This window comes from Anabrus simplex, chromosome 1, assembly GCF_040414725.1.
Source record: "Anabrus simplex isolate iqAnaSimp1 chromosome 1, ASM4041472v1, whole genome shotgun sequence".
Taxonomy (NCBI): Eukaryota; Metazoa; Arthropoda; class Insecta; order Orthoptera; family Tettigoniidae; genus Anabrus; species Anabrus simplex.
The window spans coordinates 578,861,305-578,881,624 of NC_090265.1; the positions used below are offsets into that span (position 1 = coordinate 578,861,305).

General features: G+C 41.6%; 1 protein-coding gene across 1 annotated transcript in view; it reads left to right on the top strand.

The window, feature by feature from the left end:
- The window catches only part of LOC136870331 (uncharacterized), a 577,143-nt gene that overhangs the window by 357,578 nt on the left and 199,245 nt on the right, over nt 1-20,320 (top strand). Inside the window, exon 3 of the mRNA XM_067144910.2 lies at nt 12,809-12,940. Within this exon, the coding sequence (XP_067001011.2) occupies nt 12,809-12,940 (132 nt within the window). The remainder of the gene's footprint in view (nt 1-12,808; nt 12,941-20,320) is intronic.

Below are 20,320 nucleotides of genomic sequence, written 5' to 3' on the forward strand. Positions count from 1 at the left end.
GTAGTATACAGGAGGTTCCAGATTCAAAGGTTAAGCAAAAAGAATACCACGTATTGCAGTGCAAATCAGCAAATAGTAGAAGTGACACCATGAATTTATATCACAAAGAACCTTATGCTTATCACATTTGTCCATGTCTATCTCACCATTGCGTTTGCCAGGCAGCCTAATTTTTGTTATGCAAATAGGACGTCAACGGTGGCCATTTTCAGCATCTTTATTTACAACCCCGTTAATATGTTCTTTGATAATGTCCAAAGATTTTGATAAACAATATGCAATCCACTTTTAAAAGAGGCTTGAAAGTGAGTAGGGAACGTTCGTCAGGACGGTTTAACGCATGCACAACAAAATATTTATAAGGATACAGATGCAGGTCCTTTCTGATAATGTTTCGACACGACGATCTCTTAATTTCTACTTGCGCAGATAAACGGCGCTGAGATTTCGTCGACTTCGTTCCAGGCTTTCCTTCATTCGAGCAATGTTTTCTGGTGTTCGAACTTTTTTCGGATAATTACGGTTTCTCTTACCTAAAGAGCCCGTTTTGCGCCATTTTTCCACTAAGTTTTGCATTGCAGACTTTGCTGGAGATTTTGTCAGAACACTGCTTACCAATCTTAAACTCTTAACGCAAACAGTTCCGCAGAGGTTTTCCACGAATCGTGCTTCACAAAACACTCGACAATGTACACGCGCTGTTTTATCGTGAGCACCACTTTCTGTTGCATTCAACTTGTCACTAAACACGTCTGTCCCCCTCACTCATTCACACGTAATGACACAGCGACGTACTCGGGACAGAGCATGCGAGAGATGCGCAGACATGTCAGCAACCGATTGGTGCATCAAAATGACAGTTTCCAGCATCAGTTTTCCTGTTCATTAAAAACGGTCAATTCCGCGTCAGTATTTTAAATATTTTCCGGGCCTCTATATCGAGTGCAATATATTTTCTTCCTAATAACTTAATTTTGAGCGTGACGTGTTAGCTTGTCGGTGCAGTATTATGAAGCGTTCGAGTTTCATGGCAGGTTTAAAATTTTGGGTTTTAATTCGTATGGAAACGTGGTAATCACGTCACGGTCAGAGAATTGTTAATGACAGACTTTAATATACGGTACTGGTGAAAAACATACAGTTTTTCTCGAAAATTCCTTAGAAATCAAGAAAATCGTTTCGGGGAATGAGGGGAATAATATGTAAAGATTCCCCGAGCACGGAAATGAACTGTATCAGTATGTGAAATGTTTATATAATAATGAAAAGTTGGGATGGACATGGTGTTTATTACTTTTGAAAATCGTTTTAATCAATTCCGATCTCTTACTTTCCGCATAGGCCTATATATCGCACCCCGCTTTTTTAAGTTCAATTCAAATTTTCGAGAATAAGTGTGAGTTAGGTGTGAATAAATAGAGTAATTGTTTTCCACACCTCATAAAGAATGAAGTCGATTGAATTGAAATTCGACCAGAAAATCCAGCACATTAATCACTCAAAAGAAGTGTTCAAGGGTCAGAAATTTCCTTTTCAGTACTCTAAGTACCGACAAAGTTGACTACGCGGTACGGGTTGTGGAGCTTTAACCTTACATTCGGGAAATGATCAGTTCGAAATGCGTTGTCGACAACCCTAAAAACAGATATTTCCAATCTCTACACAAGACAAATGCTGAGGTTGTACGTAAATGAAGACAAAGGCAATCAAACCGATCTGGTATATACGGCCCATCAAGATTATTATGGTCCTGACAAAATGACTCTTGGCCAGTCACATGCCTGTAAATACTGGAATACCATGTCGTAAGCATGACGACCACTCAGTCAGTTATCTTGTCTTTCTTGACTAGACCGAGCTCGATAGCTGCAGTCGCTTAAGTGCGGCCAGTATCCAGTAATCGGGAGATAGTAGGTTCGAATCCCACTGTCGGCAGCCTTGAAAATGGTTTTCCGTGGTTTCCCATTTTCACACCAGGCAAATGCTGGGGCTGTACCTCAATTAAGGCCACGGCCGCTTCCTTCCCATTCCTAGGCCTTTCCTATCCCATCGTCGCCATAAGACTTATCTGTGTCGGTGCGACGTAAAACAAATGGCAAAAATTTCTTGATTGGGTCCACTGCTTCTCATATCAGCCAGATCCTCACTTGAACCTATGAGTGGCTGAGTGAACACCGTTCCAGTTCTCAACCGATAAACAAAATGCTTAGACTAACCGGGAATCGAACGTGTGGCCGCAATGTAAGTGGAAACTACGCTATCCCTACACCATGAAGCCGACGCTAGTAGTATGTTACACACAGTTAAATCTTAAGAACAATTGTTATGAAGAACTGTATTACTATTTTTATCTAATGAGAAAAACCAAGCAATTATAGCTGGACTGAAGGTAATGTTCTCATAGTTCTGTATTTCAGATTGTAAATAATGGATAGCCATGAATTCCATAAACTAAACAATAATCAGAAAGCCTTCTCGCTTTATCTGGTGCTTTTGCCGTTCGGTAATGACTTCCAGCAGTTCTGTTCCTACTAGTCAGACATAGACACAGTAGCGTGGCCTTACGGTATTATCTCTAGTCCCTGACGCATGTCTTGTCTGTTTGCTTTAAGACTCTAAAATTGGCGGTATGTTAAGGTCTCCAAATACGCCAGCTTCGCGTCGGTACATATATCGGCACTTATAAGAACTCTTACGAGACAAAACTCCCGCACGTTGGCGTCTCCGAAAACCGTAAAAGGTGTTAGTGGGATATAAATTCATTATCGTTATTGCAAGGAATTGTGGAGGTACGTACTACTCCCAGTGCATTGTACTACCTTGCAGTGGTGTCTCAATGACATACTAGCCGCGCTAGTAATTTCACGACTGATAAAACCTAAATAGCTTTAATGTATCATTATTATTATTATTGTACCAGGGGTACACCTTCCCAGGCTAATTAAACTGCGCGCCTTCTCTAACGCCATCTATGTAAATAAACGTGAACTTGTGAACTCCCGGAATGTTGTGTCTTCTACAGTTAGATGCCTCTACCATCAGTTTATTTGTCCCCTCTCGCGGGCTAACTCTAATTGTTTCATAGAGTAATGTTTATCCAATCAGTAACTTGGAAATATTCTCTCTAGCCAATTAAAATCGGGGGGGGGGAGGGGTGTATAGGAATTCGGCCTATCAGTAAAGATTTCTGGAATCTTCCGCCTGAGGTACTGTAAAAGCAGGGTACTTTAGTGTCGTCTGGCATCCTTCGCCATCCAACGGTTTTCTACACTGATACATCAGTCACGTAGGGCATTCCCTATTAAAAAAGTGTGCTGATCAAGTGGACTGAAGAAAATCCGGGAGGTTTCACCGCGGGACGAGCCCATCATCGACGACTTCCGCATTTCTGATTCATCGTATTTTGAGTGAACTCCAGAACATTTGTTGTCATGTTTCCATACCCATTTTCTAGTCCGGTCACCACCTCTTCGACGACCAACGTCACCACCACCACCAACACCATTACCGACTTCAACCAAACAACCGAAATTGCCTACCATTCGGCTGTGATGTCGAGCTACGCTGCTCCTAATTATCAAGCCAGATATAGTCCTGCCACACCAGCTCCACCTTTAGATAATTCAAGACAGCAATGTCACTTTACGAGTCTGGCTCCAAGATCAACTTCAGAACAAGTACCAGCCACACGGCACCTGGAAGTGGCGTCGGAACGGATCCCTCAACCAGTCACGTCGCGTGACCCGCTGCTCACCAAGGAAGTCAACACGAGAGAGACCTTCCATCTGCAACTACAACCACCACCACACCTTCTCCTCCCCAGCTCTCCTTCATTGCTGAATCCGGCACCAGACGCCCTATTAATCACTCCCATTTTCTTCAAACAACTCCGTCAGGTACTCATTCCTTTTTACTTTCCCATCCCTCCCCTGCTTTCCAATCACCTCACGCCATATTTGTCACTCTGCTTGGCTTCAACACGCACCGGGAGGATATCGCAGACATCCGGAAACTACTACCGGAGTCATCATCCAAGTCAACGGGGATGCTGCTGCCAACCTGCTCACTACAATAGGATCTCATCATTTCGGTTTAAGCACCCCCGTTCACCGCCTCCCACCATCACCCATTAAAGCTCCGCCTACTCCTACATGCTATCGACTCCTCAGCTGCGAAAATACGAGGTGTATACCCCTCTATTACTGAAGATAACATCCTCGCCGAACTTAAAGCCGAAGGCATCCCAGCTAAAAAGATATTCAAGATAAAGAACTCAACATGACTCACCTACATGGTTCGAATCCTACTGCCGACACCTGAAGACGTTGACCGAGTACTGGCCAGCGGAGTTTCAATCTACAGACACCATCGCAAAGTGGAGCCATCCCGAGCTCCGCCACTACAATCCATCAATCCATCGGGTGTGAGCGATTCCTCACGTATAACAACCATCCTACCACTCAGTGCACAGCAAAATATCCTGTATGTGCTCATTGCAGCCAACAGCACTTTACATCAAGTTGCCCCAACACCCGTCACCCTCCCCTGTGTTACACTTGTTGAAGCAATCATCCTGCATATTCACGTCGTTGCAGAAGCCGCCCTGCACCTCCCCAAAACCGACCTGAGCTCATAGCTCCTATACGAACCATCGACATGCCCACACCACCCAACCGTTCCCTCTTCCCACCACCTACAGTTGAAGATCTTCTCCGCTTCGTAACCATTTCCCTACTGAATATTTATCCCTACCACAGATCGTTAGTCCTCACTCATCTACAAGCCACGGCGAACCAAACATTCAACCTCCATTTTTCAACCACTTACTCGGGCTTCAACTCGCACTTCAATTCCACACCTCTTGAAACTCTCGTCTAAAAGCACTCCACATTCTCTAACTCCAGCCAATATGCTCCATCTTTCACACATCTCTTCACTCATAAATGTAAACACTCAAAATTATGATACAAACTTGTTGGCGCGTCAGTGTGCTAGGAAAAAATACATCTTGCATTTAAATTCAGTTTTCTCTTTTCGTACATGTCCTTCCAGGCGTAGGATGGCAAGAAAATTCCTAGTATATAATTTGTTCAAACTGTAGATTGTATGTACGTTCTGTAAAAATAAAAGAAAATATGAAGTAAATAAATAAATAAATAAATTGTAAAATACTTAGGCATAGACAAAATTCCACTCCCATCTCCTCCTTCTTCACATCCTTTACCCACCTCCTTCTTCCATCACATCTCCCCAACCCGCCTGCATCTCTTGGCCAGAGAGAGGGCATAACTCTCTAAGTGGGGAATGAAAACATTTATAGATAAGTAGATAGGCCGTCTGGTCTGAATTGTACCGGTGTTTGGGGAGTGCGACGTGACCTAGGGAGGCAGGGGTGAGGCCTGCGTGAAGAAGATCCAGCGGCACAAGTCAATGGCAGAATTTACCTAGACATGTGATAGCTCTTGCGGATAGTTAGAGGGGAAGATTTCGATCTCTTTTCTTTTAATGTAATTTTGTAAAACTGATGGTTTAAATGTAGAATTTTCGGCAAGTCTGAAGACTTTTCCCATTCAACCTTGCATTGGGTGACAGAGGCTTTCAATCTCTAAATTTCTTAAATCTCTTCTTAGCATTAATGTATCCTCTTTAGTCACCACGGCGTAGCATAGGATTATCCTCTGTGTTTTCGGACCATAAGCTTACTTAGGGTTTTAAGAATTCATATAAGGAGTGTAGGTGTTTCGCCCCCTTGCATTTTGTTTATGGTCGGTTATGTGCAACCTTTTCTTTTTTGCCATTAAGGCCAGGTAGTATGGGCAAATACGCCTCTGTGTTTCCTGTATAATTCTTAGGGTGTCTGTTTCTTCGATTTTGGTTCCATTTTTGGAACAGTGATCAATGCTAGTGTGGATACAGTGATGAAAATTTTAAAGTGAGGTCACCCGATGTGATCTAGTGAAATTTTCTGTACAGCAAAGGAAATTGATTGCCTCTGCGAGGCTAGACTATGGTTTTTGGAAATCCGATGCCTGAGTAGTGTAACATCTTGGAGCAAACCCGCTCTTATAAGATATCTGTACCTGCCAATAGCAATTATGCTCTTTTCTAAGTAAATTAACTAATTGATATCTATCTCAAGTTTTGTACCTGATTTTCGGACATCTAAGTTCCTGTTTTGTTAGAGCTGACGAACTCATTAATAATTTGTTCTATTGGCTTGTTATTCTTTCAGATTCTCTATCAATTTTAAACTATAAAAAAGGAAAGATATAACAATTTCAAATTTGTTATATTGAAAGTTGCTCTAAGTAATTCCTTGCCAAGCCATTCAAACCAGGCACTTCCTAATTCCCTACGAGCAACGGAAATCCCGTATCAATTATAATAATAATAATAATAATAATAATAATAATAATTATTATTATTATTATTATTATTATTATTATTATTATTATTATTATTATTGTTATTATTATTATACATATGCTTCGCGTTGAGCTCTGTAGTTCTCCTCGCAAGGTGGTAGTAAATTAGAATTAACAGGTCAAATGTAAAGAGTGGCATAATAAACACGGTAAACGCAAAGTAATCACAGTAGGGTAATAATATTATTGATTTTACTTCCCACAAAATACTTTTTACGGTTTTAGTAGAAGCCGAGGTGCCGGAATTATGTCCCATAGGAGTTCTTTAACGGGCCAGTAAATCTTCCGACACAAGGCTGACGTATTTGAGCACCTTCAAGTACTCTATGACTGAGCCGTGATCGAACACACCGGGTAGTGTTCAGAATGTCAGTGCTCCACATCCTGAGCTACTCAGGCCCGCCCATCTTCGGAGAAGCTATGGCGGCTTTTGCTCCCCCCCCCCCCCGCCACCCCGATGAATTAACACGGTACTTACTTCGGTTGTGCCCACCAGGTAGTCACAAACGTTAAGGCGGCAAATCTCTATGGCAGGGCCTCTCAGGGTGCATGCACTGTACACGGTGCAAAAGACGACTTCGCTTGGTTGACCAGAGTGCAGACCCCCCCCCCCCCCCACTCCTCGATTTGGAGAAATAGTGCTTACTCTCTCTTTCCTCACGCCTGTCCCGCTCTCTCCCCCTGTCTCCCTCTTCCACACTTGTTCCGTAGCGCACCAAATCCGAGCTGAGTTGAGCCGAGTAGAGCCGAGCTTAGCCGAGTAGCCCAGAGACGAAGCGTTGGTCCGAGCCGAGCCGAGCGGGACCGATGCACAGTGCACGGAGCTCTTGCACCTCAATTTGCACGCATGAGATTTTGGGCGTTTAAGAGGCCCTGCTCTATGGTCTGACACCTAACTAGCCAGTTCGAGTCCTGCTAGTGGAAAAGAATTCCACAATAAGAATGTTGCCCGGCAGGGTAGGTAAGTTAGTGATATTCAATTTCCAATCACTAGATTGACTGCCAAAAGCCTGGATTCAATTCCAAACCTCTCCACAGTGTTCAAATGGAGTGAGAGCATATGATGTTGTTGATTGTTATCCATCTGTCGTACGGGGATCGGCTTCGATTGAGGGTTCGTGAGATGATTAGAGGAGGAGCGGTTACTGAGTAGAATAACGAACTAGGTCATGAATGGTGAGAGAAGCAGAGGGAGTTCAACGTGGCGGTGGTTAGACTCAGTTTCTGAGGTGTCCAAAGAAACGAGGCCACAGAGGCTTGCAGACTGAACGTTGATGTGTATAACAACACACAATGAAGTGCATGTGTCTACTGTTAATCATATTTATAAACTTTTAAGGATGGATTACTATTCTAGTAACTTGCCGTTGCCCTGAATATTTCAAAGTACAGCGGAAATATTGAAGCATATTAAACGTGTAATTTTATTATTATTATTATTATTATTATTATTATTATTATTATTATTATTTAACAAGTTGCTTCACGTCGCGCCGACGCAGATAGGTCGTGGCGAAGATGCGACAGGAAATGGCTAGGAGTGGGAAGAAAGCGGCCGTGGCGTTAATTAAGGTACCGCCCCAGCATTTGCCTGGTGTGGAAATGGGAAACCACGGAAAACCATCTTCAGAGCTGCCGATGGTGGGATTCGAACCAACTATCTCCAGGATTCGAGTTCACAGCTGCGCGCGTGTGATTTTACTTGACTGTTTATATCATGATCGCAGGTATTCGCGTTCTAACTATTCCGCATGCATTGAAGGTTTCCAACCGTGGCAACATACCCCAATTGTCCGGCTCAATGGCTAAATGGTTAGCGTGCTGGCCTATGGTTCAAGGGGCCCCGGTTTCGATGGTAACCTTAATTGGTTATTTCCACTGACTTGGGGATGGGTACGTGTGTCGTCCTTAAAAAATGAAAATTTATGAAAAACAAGGAAAGAATGAGAACATTACGGAAATATCAGTAAAATAGTCTTAAAATACTTTTAAAAGAAAAAATGGCGATATCATTCGGCTATTATACCTTTCCGTACAATCATTCTTCGTCACTGGTTAAGTTGTTAAGTTTGGAGTCCTGCAGCGGAGTTCAACTCGCCGACTGTAAATTATTTGTCTTTTCAAAGGAAGATAACATTAAGATTTCAGCTGGACTTGTACTGTTATTAACTTTCTGAATCTCTCCAGAGGTTCAGTAAGATGTTTTCAGAAAGAGAAAATGGTCGAATGGAAAGGCTTTCAGACTAAGAGACGTTGAACATTGACGTTTGCACTATAAATTTTTAAATGTTTCCAGATTGTGTCTACAAGTCAACTGCCCATTATGTAGAGCTTCACTTTCTCTTGAAACTCCTTTAACCGAGCTCGATAGCTGCAGTCGCTTAAGTGCGGCCAGTATCCAGTATTCGGGAGATAGTAGGTTCGAACCCCACTGTCGGCAGCCCTGAAAATGGTTTTCCGTGGTTTCCCATTTTCACACCAGGTAAATGCTGGGGCTGTACCTTAATTAAGGCCACGGCCGCTTTCTTCCCACTCCTAGCCCTTTCCTGTCCCATCGTCGCCGTAAGACCTATCTGTGTCGGTGCGACGTAAAACAACTAGGAAAAAAAAAGAAAAAGAAAGAAAATCCTATACTCGTAATAACCTGACTGCGTCCTTGTGAAAACTCTCGTTGCATAAATGGCCCAGCAAGCGCAGAAGAATTGAAGGAATGTGGCATTAGAAACTGACCATAGAGGTGTTATTGAAAAAATTACAAGCATTGTAATTAATGTAAGTCGTGTACTCTCCCTCATTTCATCTGCTCGTTGGACGAGTAAAATTTAATCCTTTCTGAACCATAGATTGCGGCCAACAGAGTAAATACATGTTGGAAAATTGCATACGTTTTCAGTCCTTTAAAAGGTGATGTTCCCTACTTGAACTCTACGTCTGGTAACTTCACTGAATGGTTTACGTAGCTACCGCCGGTTCATAGAGTGCCGGTTTCTATATCCAGTCGGGCCACAGAAGTTCATCGTGTCTAGTTTATTTTTCTGTGTTGAAGATTAGATGTCAGTCTTAATACACACCTTTTGACTTAACACAACGCACCACATTGCCAATCGCCACAGAAACCCGATATACAGTAGCTAAATACATTCCTGGCCGAGGCGGTAAAGGCGTGCTCGGTTGAACCGGAGGGACGTGGGTTTGATTCCCCGTCAGGAAGTTGAAAAAATTAACAAACGAGATTTCCACTTCCGGAGGTGCACATGGCCCTGAGGTTCCCTCAGTCTACACCAAAAATGAGCATTTAATTCCTGGGGGCAAAGGTGGCCGGGTGTAAAGCTAACCACTCTACCCCACCAAGTGCCGAGGTTACGGATAGTAGAAGCCTTTACCTTCCACCACTCCGAGAGCCTTCATGGCCTGTACGGAGATGCTTTGCTTTGATTTGATTTGATTTGTTTTGCGCATAGCCTTGCCATCAGAAAGAGCACCCAGCCGTACAACTCGACCAACTCCACATGTGATATACGCTCCACATCACATAGAAAAATACCTTGATATTTCGTGTATGTTTTCCTCCTTCTTATTATTTTTCTTCTTCTTGACCTGTTTTTCCAATTTATTGGGGTCAGTAGCTGATGTGGATTGGGCCCAGGTTTGTGGATGGATGCCCTTCCTAACCCCAATTCTGTGTGGGGTGGATGTACTGCATTCACTACTGCGAACTTTCGTTGTGGTTGGTAGCGTGGTACGTTGTATGTAGATGTAGACGAGGAAAAACACTCATTTCCCGATCCAGATGAATTACCCATACGCAGTACAGTTCTCCAGCCAGCCCGGGAATAGAACTCGTGGCCCTATGAACCGAAGGCTAATACGCTGACCATTTAGCTAAGAAGCTGGATGAACATAAATAAATAAATAAATAAATAAATAAATAAATAAATAAATAAATAAATAAATAAATAAATAAATCCTTCTTGTAATTTTACCATTTGATTGTAGGGTCTTCTAGCGGTTCACAGATGAATGTCCTTGATATGTGCATTAATTCAGTCCAACCATCACTTCCTTGGACTTCCACGTGATCGTAATCCACTGCGGTTGAGTCGCAGTGCTGTGCTGGCAACATAATCAGTGGATTTCCTCGCCGCGTATCCAAAACCATCCCAGCCTTGTCTCACTCGTCTTTTCTACAATCAGTGCAGCACCCAGTCGCTGAAGGACATTGTCACGCCATCCCATTGTGGCAGTCCGAAGCTGCAACGAGGCATTAGCATTCCCGGTACATGTAGTACTTGCTCATGTTTTGATGTCGCTGGCTAGAACTACGTTTCTTAAACGACGCCTTTAAGTGTCCAGGGATCCGTTGGTGGCAGATGACTTCAGGGATTGGATGCCATTTTATATTTGCGGTATTGACCCTGCTACGGACGTTAGGGATAACATCACAGTTAATCTTCTTCTTAATCTGTTTACCCTCCAGGGTTGGCTTTTCCCTCAGACTCATTGAAATATCCCATCTCTACTGCCTCAAGGGCAGTGTCCTGGAGCGTGAGACATTGAGTCGGGGAATACAACTGGGGAGGATGACCAGTACCTCGCCCAGTCAGCCTCACCTGCTATGCTGAACAGGGGCCTTGGTGGGGGATGGGAAGATTGGAAGGCATAGACAAGGAAGAGGGAAGGAAGCGGCCGTGGCCTTAAGTTAGGTAGCATCCCGGGATTTGCTGGAGGAGAAGTGGAAAACCACGGAAAACCACTTCCAGGATGGCTGAGGTGGGAATCAAACCCACTTCTACTCAGTTGACCTCCCGAGGCTGAGTGTACTCCATTCCAGCCCTCGTACCACTTTTCAAATTTCGTGGAAGAGCCGGGAATAGAACCCGGGCCTCCGGGGGTAGCATCTAATCACACTAAACACTACACGACAGAGGCGGACTCACAGTTAATCACTGGAAATAAATATGATACTGAACTGATTCAGAGATAAAATATGCAGGGAGAGTCCTGGCTAACTAAAGTTAAAAGTATAACACACAAGTTGGGATTAAGAAATTTTTTGGGAGAAGGACCTCAAGAGGTTGAAGGTCTCGATGAGTAAACTCATTATTAAACGACTTAGGGATATTCAAAGACAGTGGTTGGTATCCGAATGTAGGAGGAGGGCAACCCTCTGAGTTCAATTGGATAAGGCAGGGTATGAGCATAAATATTATGAATGTAAATAGAAGAGAAACCTGAAGTTTAATATGGTGTATGATCGGAATTTATAAGAATAAGGGATGGATTAGGGGGAAGGACACAGTAAGGCGCCTTCTCTTTAGTGAACATAGAGAAGAATTTCGCATGCTGAAATCCTCTAAAGAAACCCTAGCGGTTAGAAGGAAATTTTTAAATAGCAAAGAACAACATATGATAAGTGAGAATGAGAATGGCTATAGAATTATTAAGATAAGCAAAGAATTGTATAAGCCTAGTAATCTCAGTAAGTTATTAATTGTAATTAGAAATGTATATAGAAGAAAGTTGCAAGATCCTGTAATGCGGGTAGAGCAGATTACGGATGGATGTTTGAGTTACGAATCGGTTAGTTAAGAATCTGTCAATAGTGGTAATTAGTATAGTGAGTATTAGTATCACTGTATTGTCGTTGTTGTTAGTACTCCGCAATGTAATTAATTGTTAAATTGGACGTAATGGGTCAGGGTACAATAGGTGGAATGTTTATTCCTCAGCTGCTGGTGTTCCGTAGCTGTAGGATGTGAACATTCATTCACTCATTCAATCATTCACAACCCCATCCATTCACTCATTCCTTGTCATGAATTTATTCAATAATGTGGGCTTTCTCCACAGTTATTGGTTGTCCGTTACTGGAAGTGAAGAGTTTCATTTGCTTTTCATGCATGCATGAATGCCATTCATTCACTCTGAATGGGATAGTTTCTACATAGTTGCTGGTGGTTCGTAGCTATAGGCCGAGTGCATTTAACTTATCCATTCATGCATTCATTCATAAATCCATCCATGCATTCATCCGTCGACTCATTCAATTAGGAATGCTCTCTCCTCAGTTGGTGGTTATCCGTGACTGCGAGAGAAATGTTTATTTATTCATGCATGAAGCATGAATACAATTCATGCAATAATTAATTAATTCATTCATTCATTCATCATTCATTCATTCATTCATTCATTTATCCATTCAGTTATTCAGTTCATGCGTAGTGTCTGTTGAATGTGGAGAACTATGTACAGACTTATGACAAATAAATAAAGCAATGAACTGATAATTGGACGATGAAATCACCAGTGTATCTTGAAGAAAGCATTTTAGAATGTTAGTCATAAAATGCATCATTTAACCAATTTTCGTTCTTGTATTTCAGGTTATTACGCAGATCAGTTGTCCGTTGGACAGGAGGTAAGAGGTAACTCCACAGTTCGAGTTAAGAATGAGAGTAGAGGATTCCACCTCAACAACTTGTCCTATGCTGGGCCTATCGTGATGGGAGTGGGCGGTGAGTACACCTTAGTGCTATATGTTCTTTACTAAGCTTGCTGTATCATCTATATAAATAAACTCGTAACGACCGTGTGTCTGTACATTGATTATTTTGGCGAAATTTCCGTACAGTTATCCGTTTCAGGTGTAATAATGACCATCTGCATCATTTTTAGCTTTGGTGTCTGTTTGTTTGTCTGTTTGTCTGTCCTTCTATAACTTGAAAACTACTGGATATATTTCCACCAAACTTCCTATTTAGAATCCACCTGTCCTTGGGTAGGGTTTAGCGCAAATATCGTTTCTAAATCCCTGAACTGAGTGGGGATTTTTACGAAACCGAAACCGTGATTTTGCACTCCCTCAAAGTATACGCAACCGAACTTAATGGAAATCTACCTGCCTTAATGAAAAAAAAATTCTAAACCTTTTTTTCTCATGTGCATCATTTCGATAACAGGATTTAATAAGGGAGATATTAACGGACCGTTTTCCGGTACAAATCCCAGCGGACTTAACGCAAGAGTGGGTGCGTGTAAAGCGTATTTCTTACAACTTGAAAACTACTGAAGATATTTGAACCAAACTTTATATATAGCATCCATCTGTCCAAGGGTAGGTTTCCTTGGTGTCTGTTAGTTAGTTAGTTAGTTAGTTAGTTAGTTAGTTAGTTAGTTAGTTAGTTAGTTAGTTAGTTAGTTTGTTTGTTTGTTTCTTTGTTTGTTTGTTTTTCTGTTGGTCTGTTTGTCTGTCTTTCTATAACTTGAAAACTACTGGATATATTTCCACAAAACTTCATATTTAGAATCCACCTGTCCTTGAGTAGGTTTTAGGGCAAATAGTTTCTAAATACCTTAATTAATTGGGGGTTTATACGAAACCGAAACCGTGACTTTGCACTCCCTCAAAATATACACAACCAAACTTAATGGAAATATACCTGCCTTAATGGAAATTAATTTCTTAACCTTTTTTCCTCATGTGCATCATTTCGATACCAGGATTAATAACGGTGATATCATTAACGGACCGTTTTTCGGTACAAGTCCCACCGGACTTGACGCAAGAGCGGGTGCGCGTAAAGCGTATTTCTTACAACTTGAAAACTACTGAAATATTTGAACCAAACTTTATATTTAGCATCCATCCCTCCAAGGATAGGTTTTAAGGTTTATAACATTTCAAATTCCCGCAATGGACTGGGATTTTATAGGGGAACGAAATGGTGATTTTTACTCACCCACAATATATAAAGTACAAGACCAACCTGACTGGAAATCGATCAAACTGTTTGGAAATCCAATTCTAATTTATTTTTCTCATGTGCATTTTTCAACGGGAGGATTAATAAGGGAGATAACATGAAAGGTCAGTTTTCAGGCTACGTCTAGCGGACATAGCCCAAAAGGTGTTATACGTAGAGCAGATTCCTTATCTATCTACATAAATCATATCGTAACGACCGTGTGTCTGCGCATTGACTATTTTGGCGAAATTTTCGTACAGCTTTCCGTTTAAGGGGTAATAATGACCACCTGCATATTTTTCAGCTATAGTTTCCTGGAAGTCCTAAATTTTACCCCCCCCCCTCGCCCAAAATCAAGATTGCCTCACAATCTGCCACACGACCTGAAAAATTTAAATTAAGCAAATTTATACGTTTTAGCCGGTAACCTACGGAAAACTTCCAAGATCTTTAAATATTTCACTTTTTATGCCGAATAATATCGAAATATAGGCAATTTAATGACGGTGCAGACCTTCGTTTCGAGGTATTTTGCGGCTAACGGTATGTCCTATCACAAAACGGATGGCACGATCTCCGTTCAATTTCGAGTGATCTACAACTTTGGTCCTGTGATATTTTGTCGTCTCTCTCTCTCTCTCTCCCTTATAGGATAGATTTGGCGGTATATTTCGATGGTTCGTAAATTTTGTGCTTTTTACACGTGTATTACTTAGTTTGACACACTTATAGGAAAGGTAGAGTCATCGAATTTGGCACGCACATTGACACGACCAATGGCTATATGCGAACCCAATTTCATGATTCTAGCTTCCACATAAGTATGTGAAAAATAATGTAAAATGATGAAAATGTACCCAAATTTCACCCCAATCAAATATTGTAACTCAATAGAACCCATAAATATGTGAGATACGAGAAAATATTTTAACACCAAACATGTAGAGCGATAAAAGGGACATCTGAGGGTGCAAACCGTTTGTTGGTATGATGTATCGTTTAGGAGCAGTAAATCTCGAAATGAAGGTTTGCACTTTGCTCATGCTCATCTGTCATCTATATAAATATAATCGCAACGACCGTCTGTCTATACATTGGCTATTTTGGCGGAATTTCCGTACAGTTATCCGTTTCAGTTGTAATAATGACCATCTGCATATTTCTTAACTTTGGTGTCTGTCGGTTTGATTGTATGAGTTTTTATAACTTGAAAACTACTAAATATATTTCTACCAAACTTGATATTTAGAATCCACCTGTCCTTGTGTAGGTTTTAGGGCCAATATTATTTCTGAATACCTAAATTAACTGGGGGTTTATCCGAAACCGGAACCATGATTTTGCACTTTCTTAAAATATGCACATCCGAAATTAATCGAAATCTACAATCCTCAATGGAAATTCATTTCTAAAACTTTTGTTCTCATGTGAATTTTTCGACAGGAGGATTAATAAGTGAGATATCATAAACGGTTGGCTTTGCAGGTTAAGTCCAGCGGACGTAGCCAAAAGGTGTTGTACGAGGAGCAGATTCCTTATCTATCTCTATAAATAAAATCGTAACGACTGTGTGTGCCTGTACATTGACTATTTTGGTGAAATTTTCGTACAGATACCCGTTTGAGGGGTAATAATGATCGTCTGCATATTTTTTGGTTTAATTTCCTGAAATACATATTTTTTACCCCCTGACCCAAAATCCAGATTGGAGCACAATCTGCCAGACAAGCAAAAAAATTGAAATTTGGCAAACTTATACGTTTCAGCCTGTAACGAACAAAAAACTTCACAGATCTTTATTTTTTTCATTTTTTATCCCCGAAGAATATAGAAATATGGAAGCAATTTTAATGATGGTGAAGACCTTCGATTCGAGGTATTTCGTGGGATAAACGGGAAGTCCTATCACATAACGGATATCACAATCTTCGTTGAATTAGGAGTGATCTTCAACCTTGGTCTTATGACTTTTTGTCGTATCTGTATCGGTTATACGTTTGATTCGTCTCTATTTCTCGATTTTAAGTAAATTTGGGCTCTTTACCTATATAATTCATACTTTCAATCACTTACAGGAAAGATAGTATTATCAAACTCTACACGAACATTGGCCTACCCAGTACCCATATGTGAGCCAGATGCTATGTCACATAATTATCCGGAAAGTAATGCAATGTATTCACAGTTTCTGACTCAATCTGACCCATGAATAGATGAGATGCGAGAAAATGTCATAGGACCAGCCATTTAGATCGCTAAATACTGCGCCTTACGGTACAATCCTTTGTCAATATGACGTACCGTTTAGCAGCAGTTAATCTGTAAATGAAGGTCTGCAGTATTGTAAACATGCATATACTTTCGCATGTCCATCTACATATATTCATTGATGTCGATTTGTAGCGATCGAGAAAGGGTGTGTCTGCTATTGTAATCAGTACTCCCTACACCGACTTTGACTGCTGGCAGTAGGAATGGGGTCCTTCTCCAACTCCTGTGTAACTGGCATGTAAGGAGGGCCTACCATTTTAATGAATAATTCACCTCTCGATTTGTCTTGCAGAAGGCAAGGAATCATGCAGTTTTGTTCGAAAGTCCCCTACCCTATTGTGTTTGACTCTAGGCCACGGTGACCGCCATTATAAACAAATGTTCCAATCTAAAATTTGACTAGAATTAGGCATAGTGGCCTGCTATTTTCATGGAAAGTCACTAATTCTGTGTGACTAGCAGTAAGCTGACTAGCAGCAGTAAAAAGGGCCTGTCATTATAATGATAACTGCACAACTCAAGTTTGACTGGTGGTAGGGAAGTTGCCTGCTATTATAATAAAAACTCCTCAACTGTAATCTGTCTGAAAGTAGGAAAAGGGTCTGCCATTGTAACTAAAACTCCCCAAATCGAATGTGACCGCGCAGTAAGCAACGGAGCCTGCAATTATAATGTAAACTTGCCAACTCGGTTGTGAATGGCAGTAGGCAAGTGAGCCTGCCGTTATCATCACAACTCCGCAACCCTCACTTCATATTGGAAACAACGTATGGGGACCTCCCCATGCTGTTTCTCTGATAACGATAAGAGACATGCAATTTTAAAACAATCTCATTTACTGCACGCACAGTATTTACGTTGATATTCGTATACAATGTAGAATACCGTAGCGAAGCACGGGTACATTTGCTAGTAAGTTATAAAACTTATCGAACCTTACACTCCCTGGTACACCATACCTGTGTCCCCTCGTTAACTGACTTTCCTTTACATCCTCTAGCTTGCGCTATGCACACCTTCACTCCCAAGCAATGGTCAGTGATTTGAAAAGATGTGGTTTGACCACATCTTGTTAATAATACTTGTACTTACAGCACGCCGACTTCAAAACAAGACAACCTCATTCAGTGAAGCAAATTACTCAGCTGCAATCAACAGGTGGTCTCGGCAAGCAGTCTTATATTTAGGTAACTGACACTGACAGACAGGGAATTCCAAAGTCTGGATATGAAGTAAAGTAATTCAGCATAGTATAAAACAAAATAGTGTACATTACACAGGCAAAAGTGTTTTACGAATTCGTTTCGCAATTCATTCGTGAAACCTCACTTTCGACCCTTGTAACGTAAGTACTTGTAAAACATCGCAAGGGACTGGGAAATTTTTCCGCTGAAGATAATTTCCGCTTATTGATGGTGTACTTAAAAATATTGTGCATTCTCTATTGACCCGTTACAATTCTTGCAGTGCACGGCGGGAAGGTTATTTTATGTATTAAAAGTGACCCCCATTAGCAGCCAAACAGCGTCGATGCCGCTGAACTGCTGACCGAACTACGACTGTCAGTGTTGCCGCTGTGATAGCCGCACAGGAGGCTTCGATGGTTTTTCGTACTCGTTCAGTGTAGCTGGCTTCTGTCAATAAACTTCATTTTTTCAAGGTCCTCATAGGTGGAAGTTAAGATGTGTAAGGTCTGGAGACCGTGGTGGTACTCAACAGCTCCTCTTCGACCTATCCATCGCTCCGGTAGATTTTCATCCAGGTAGGCTCTGACATCTATGTGTTGTAGTGAGGCGGAGCACCATCTCAGATGGCAGGTAAAGTCGATGTTTGCAGCATATGAAGATACACCTCGCCAGTTACGGTACCTTTAAAGAAGAATGGGCCAATCAGACCACACATTAACACCGGGTAGATTAACATGTTTGTCCACGTGAACATGAGGATTTTCAGGAGCACAGTACACGGAGTTTTGGAGGTTTACAGTACCGTTCAATTTGAATTGGGCCTCATCAGATCAGATAACCATCCCTGCAAACCGTTTATCCTCGCGAAGTATGGCTTCAAACCACTCGCACTACTCCATTCTTCGATCCGGGTCGTCCTCCTTCATAGCGTGCAGCGAACTTGGAATGTACACTTTCCACTTTGCAGCCTTCAGAATTCCTCGTAAGGTTGATCGACTTACCCCACTTTCACGACCACCCTGATTCACAGATTTTTGAAGTGACCTAGTAAAACGTTGCAACACAGCAGAGCTGGAAGCTGGACTTGTTGATGCTTTTGGTCAGCCAGACCTTTTCTTATGCACATCCTGAATAGTACCGTCGGCTTCAAATTTATCCCGAATACGATAAATTGTTGTACGTGTTGGTGCCTGAGTTCCGTATACATTACGCCATTGCCTCCATCCTGTTTTCGTACTCCCAGTATCACTTCATTACGGTCTTGCGTTGCTAAAACTACAATCTCACTTCATTCATTGCTGCACTGCCATCTGCTGGAAAACTCGCGCAAAGATTGTCACGCCATTCACGTGACCTTCATCATCTGTTGAAAAAACAATGGACTACGCTACCGCGCAAGAATTGCAATGATGTGTCAGTTCCAACGATATTAACTATCAAAGAGGGTCTACATTTCTTTTTCTGGACCGCTCTATATATCATACTCTTGTCTTATAATGGACAAGTCATGGTCTGCAATTAAGGAAGACATATTTGAACTAATTCTGAACATGAATGGATATAACATATGGACTATTTTCCATATCATTTTTCCTGAATGATACGTTATGATACTGGATGTAGTTTTTCATCTGGGACCACACCATCTCAAAAGGGTTTGACTCGCAGTGATAAGGTGGGGGACGTTGAATCTGCCGACCTGCCGCTTTTGCCATTTCATCTATTCTCTGCTTATCATACAGAGCCCTATTCTGAGAAGCAATGTGCAACAATTCTCGCTTGAGCATCCCGTCCTCAAACATTATTTGCTCTTTACTTAACCACTGTACGATGTCATCTTTTCTCCAAGAAGCCACCGGCAAAGGCTCCAACTTACGCAAATGATAAGCGGCATTATCCAGCACTATCACGGCACCTTCGGGAGTCTTCAGCAACAATTGTTCCGAAAAGCACTTCTCATAAATTTCACCAGTCATTTCCTCGTGGGCGTCCGCCGTGTTTTTATGGAATACAAATGTTAGTTCAGCATTTGGAACAAAACCATGTTCACTACCCGCGTGGACTAAGGAGAATCGCGGTCCTCGGCTTTTCGGTGGCCTAAGTCCCGAACTCACCCCTTCAATGGTGGCCTGTCATGCACTCTTCACTGTCGTATCCTTCCGTTATTTTGTCACTGTCTTCCCAATATTTACCCACGATTCATCTGTGTAAATTATAGCTTTATTTGTGCACTCAAACGTTTTATCTCCCTGAGATATCTGTGCCTCCAATTAATAATTTCATCGGTTTCAATGAAAGCTGCTTTATTACCCCGTCTTAAATAACGGAAGCCTATATCATGTAAGAAGCGATACAACGTAGTTTTGGAAAATCGTGGCAAAGAAACTTCTCCATTTACCCAACTCAAAATCACGTTCAATGTCGGTGGTATTTTAGCAAATAAAAGAGAGTGAACCACCCGACGCACTCCACTTTGCACAATTTCATCATATTTAATTTTCTTTGCATTTTTCTGCCGTCCTTCTCTTTTTTGCTTTTTTTTGCGGGAGTTTCCAAAGAACCATGTATGTGTTCCATCCTTATAGCATAGATTGTTCTTTCGGAACAACCTGTAGCTTTAGCTGTTTCACTGACTGCTCTAGCCACATTCATAGTCTTTAAAAAACCAGGATGCTCATTATAATATTGCGTT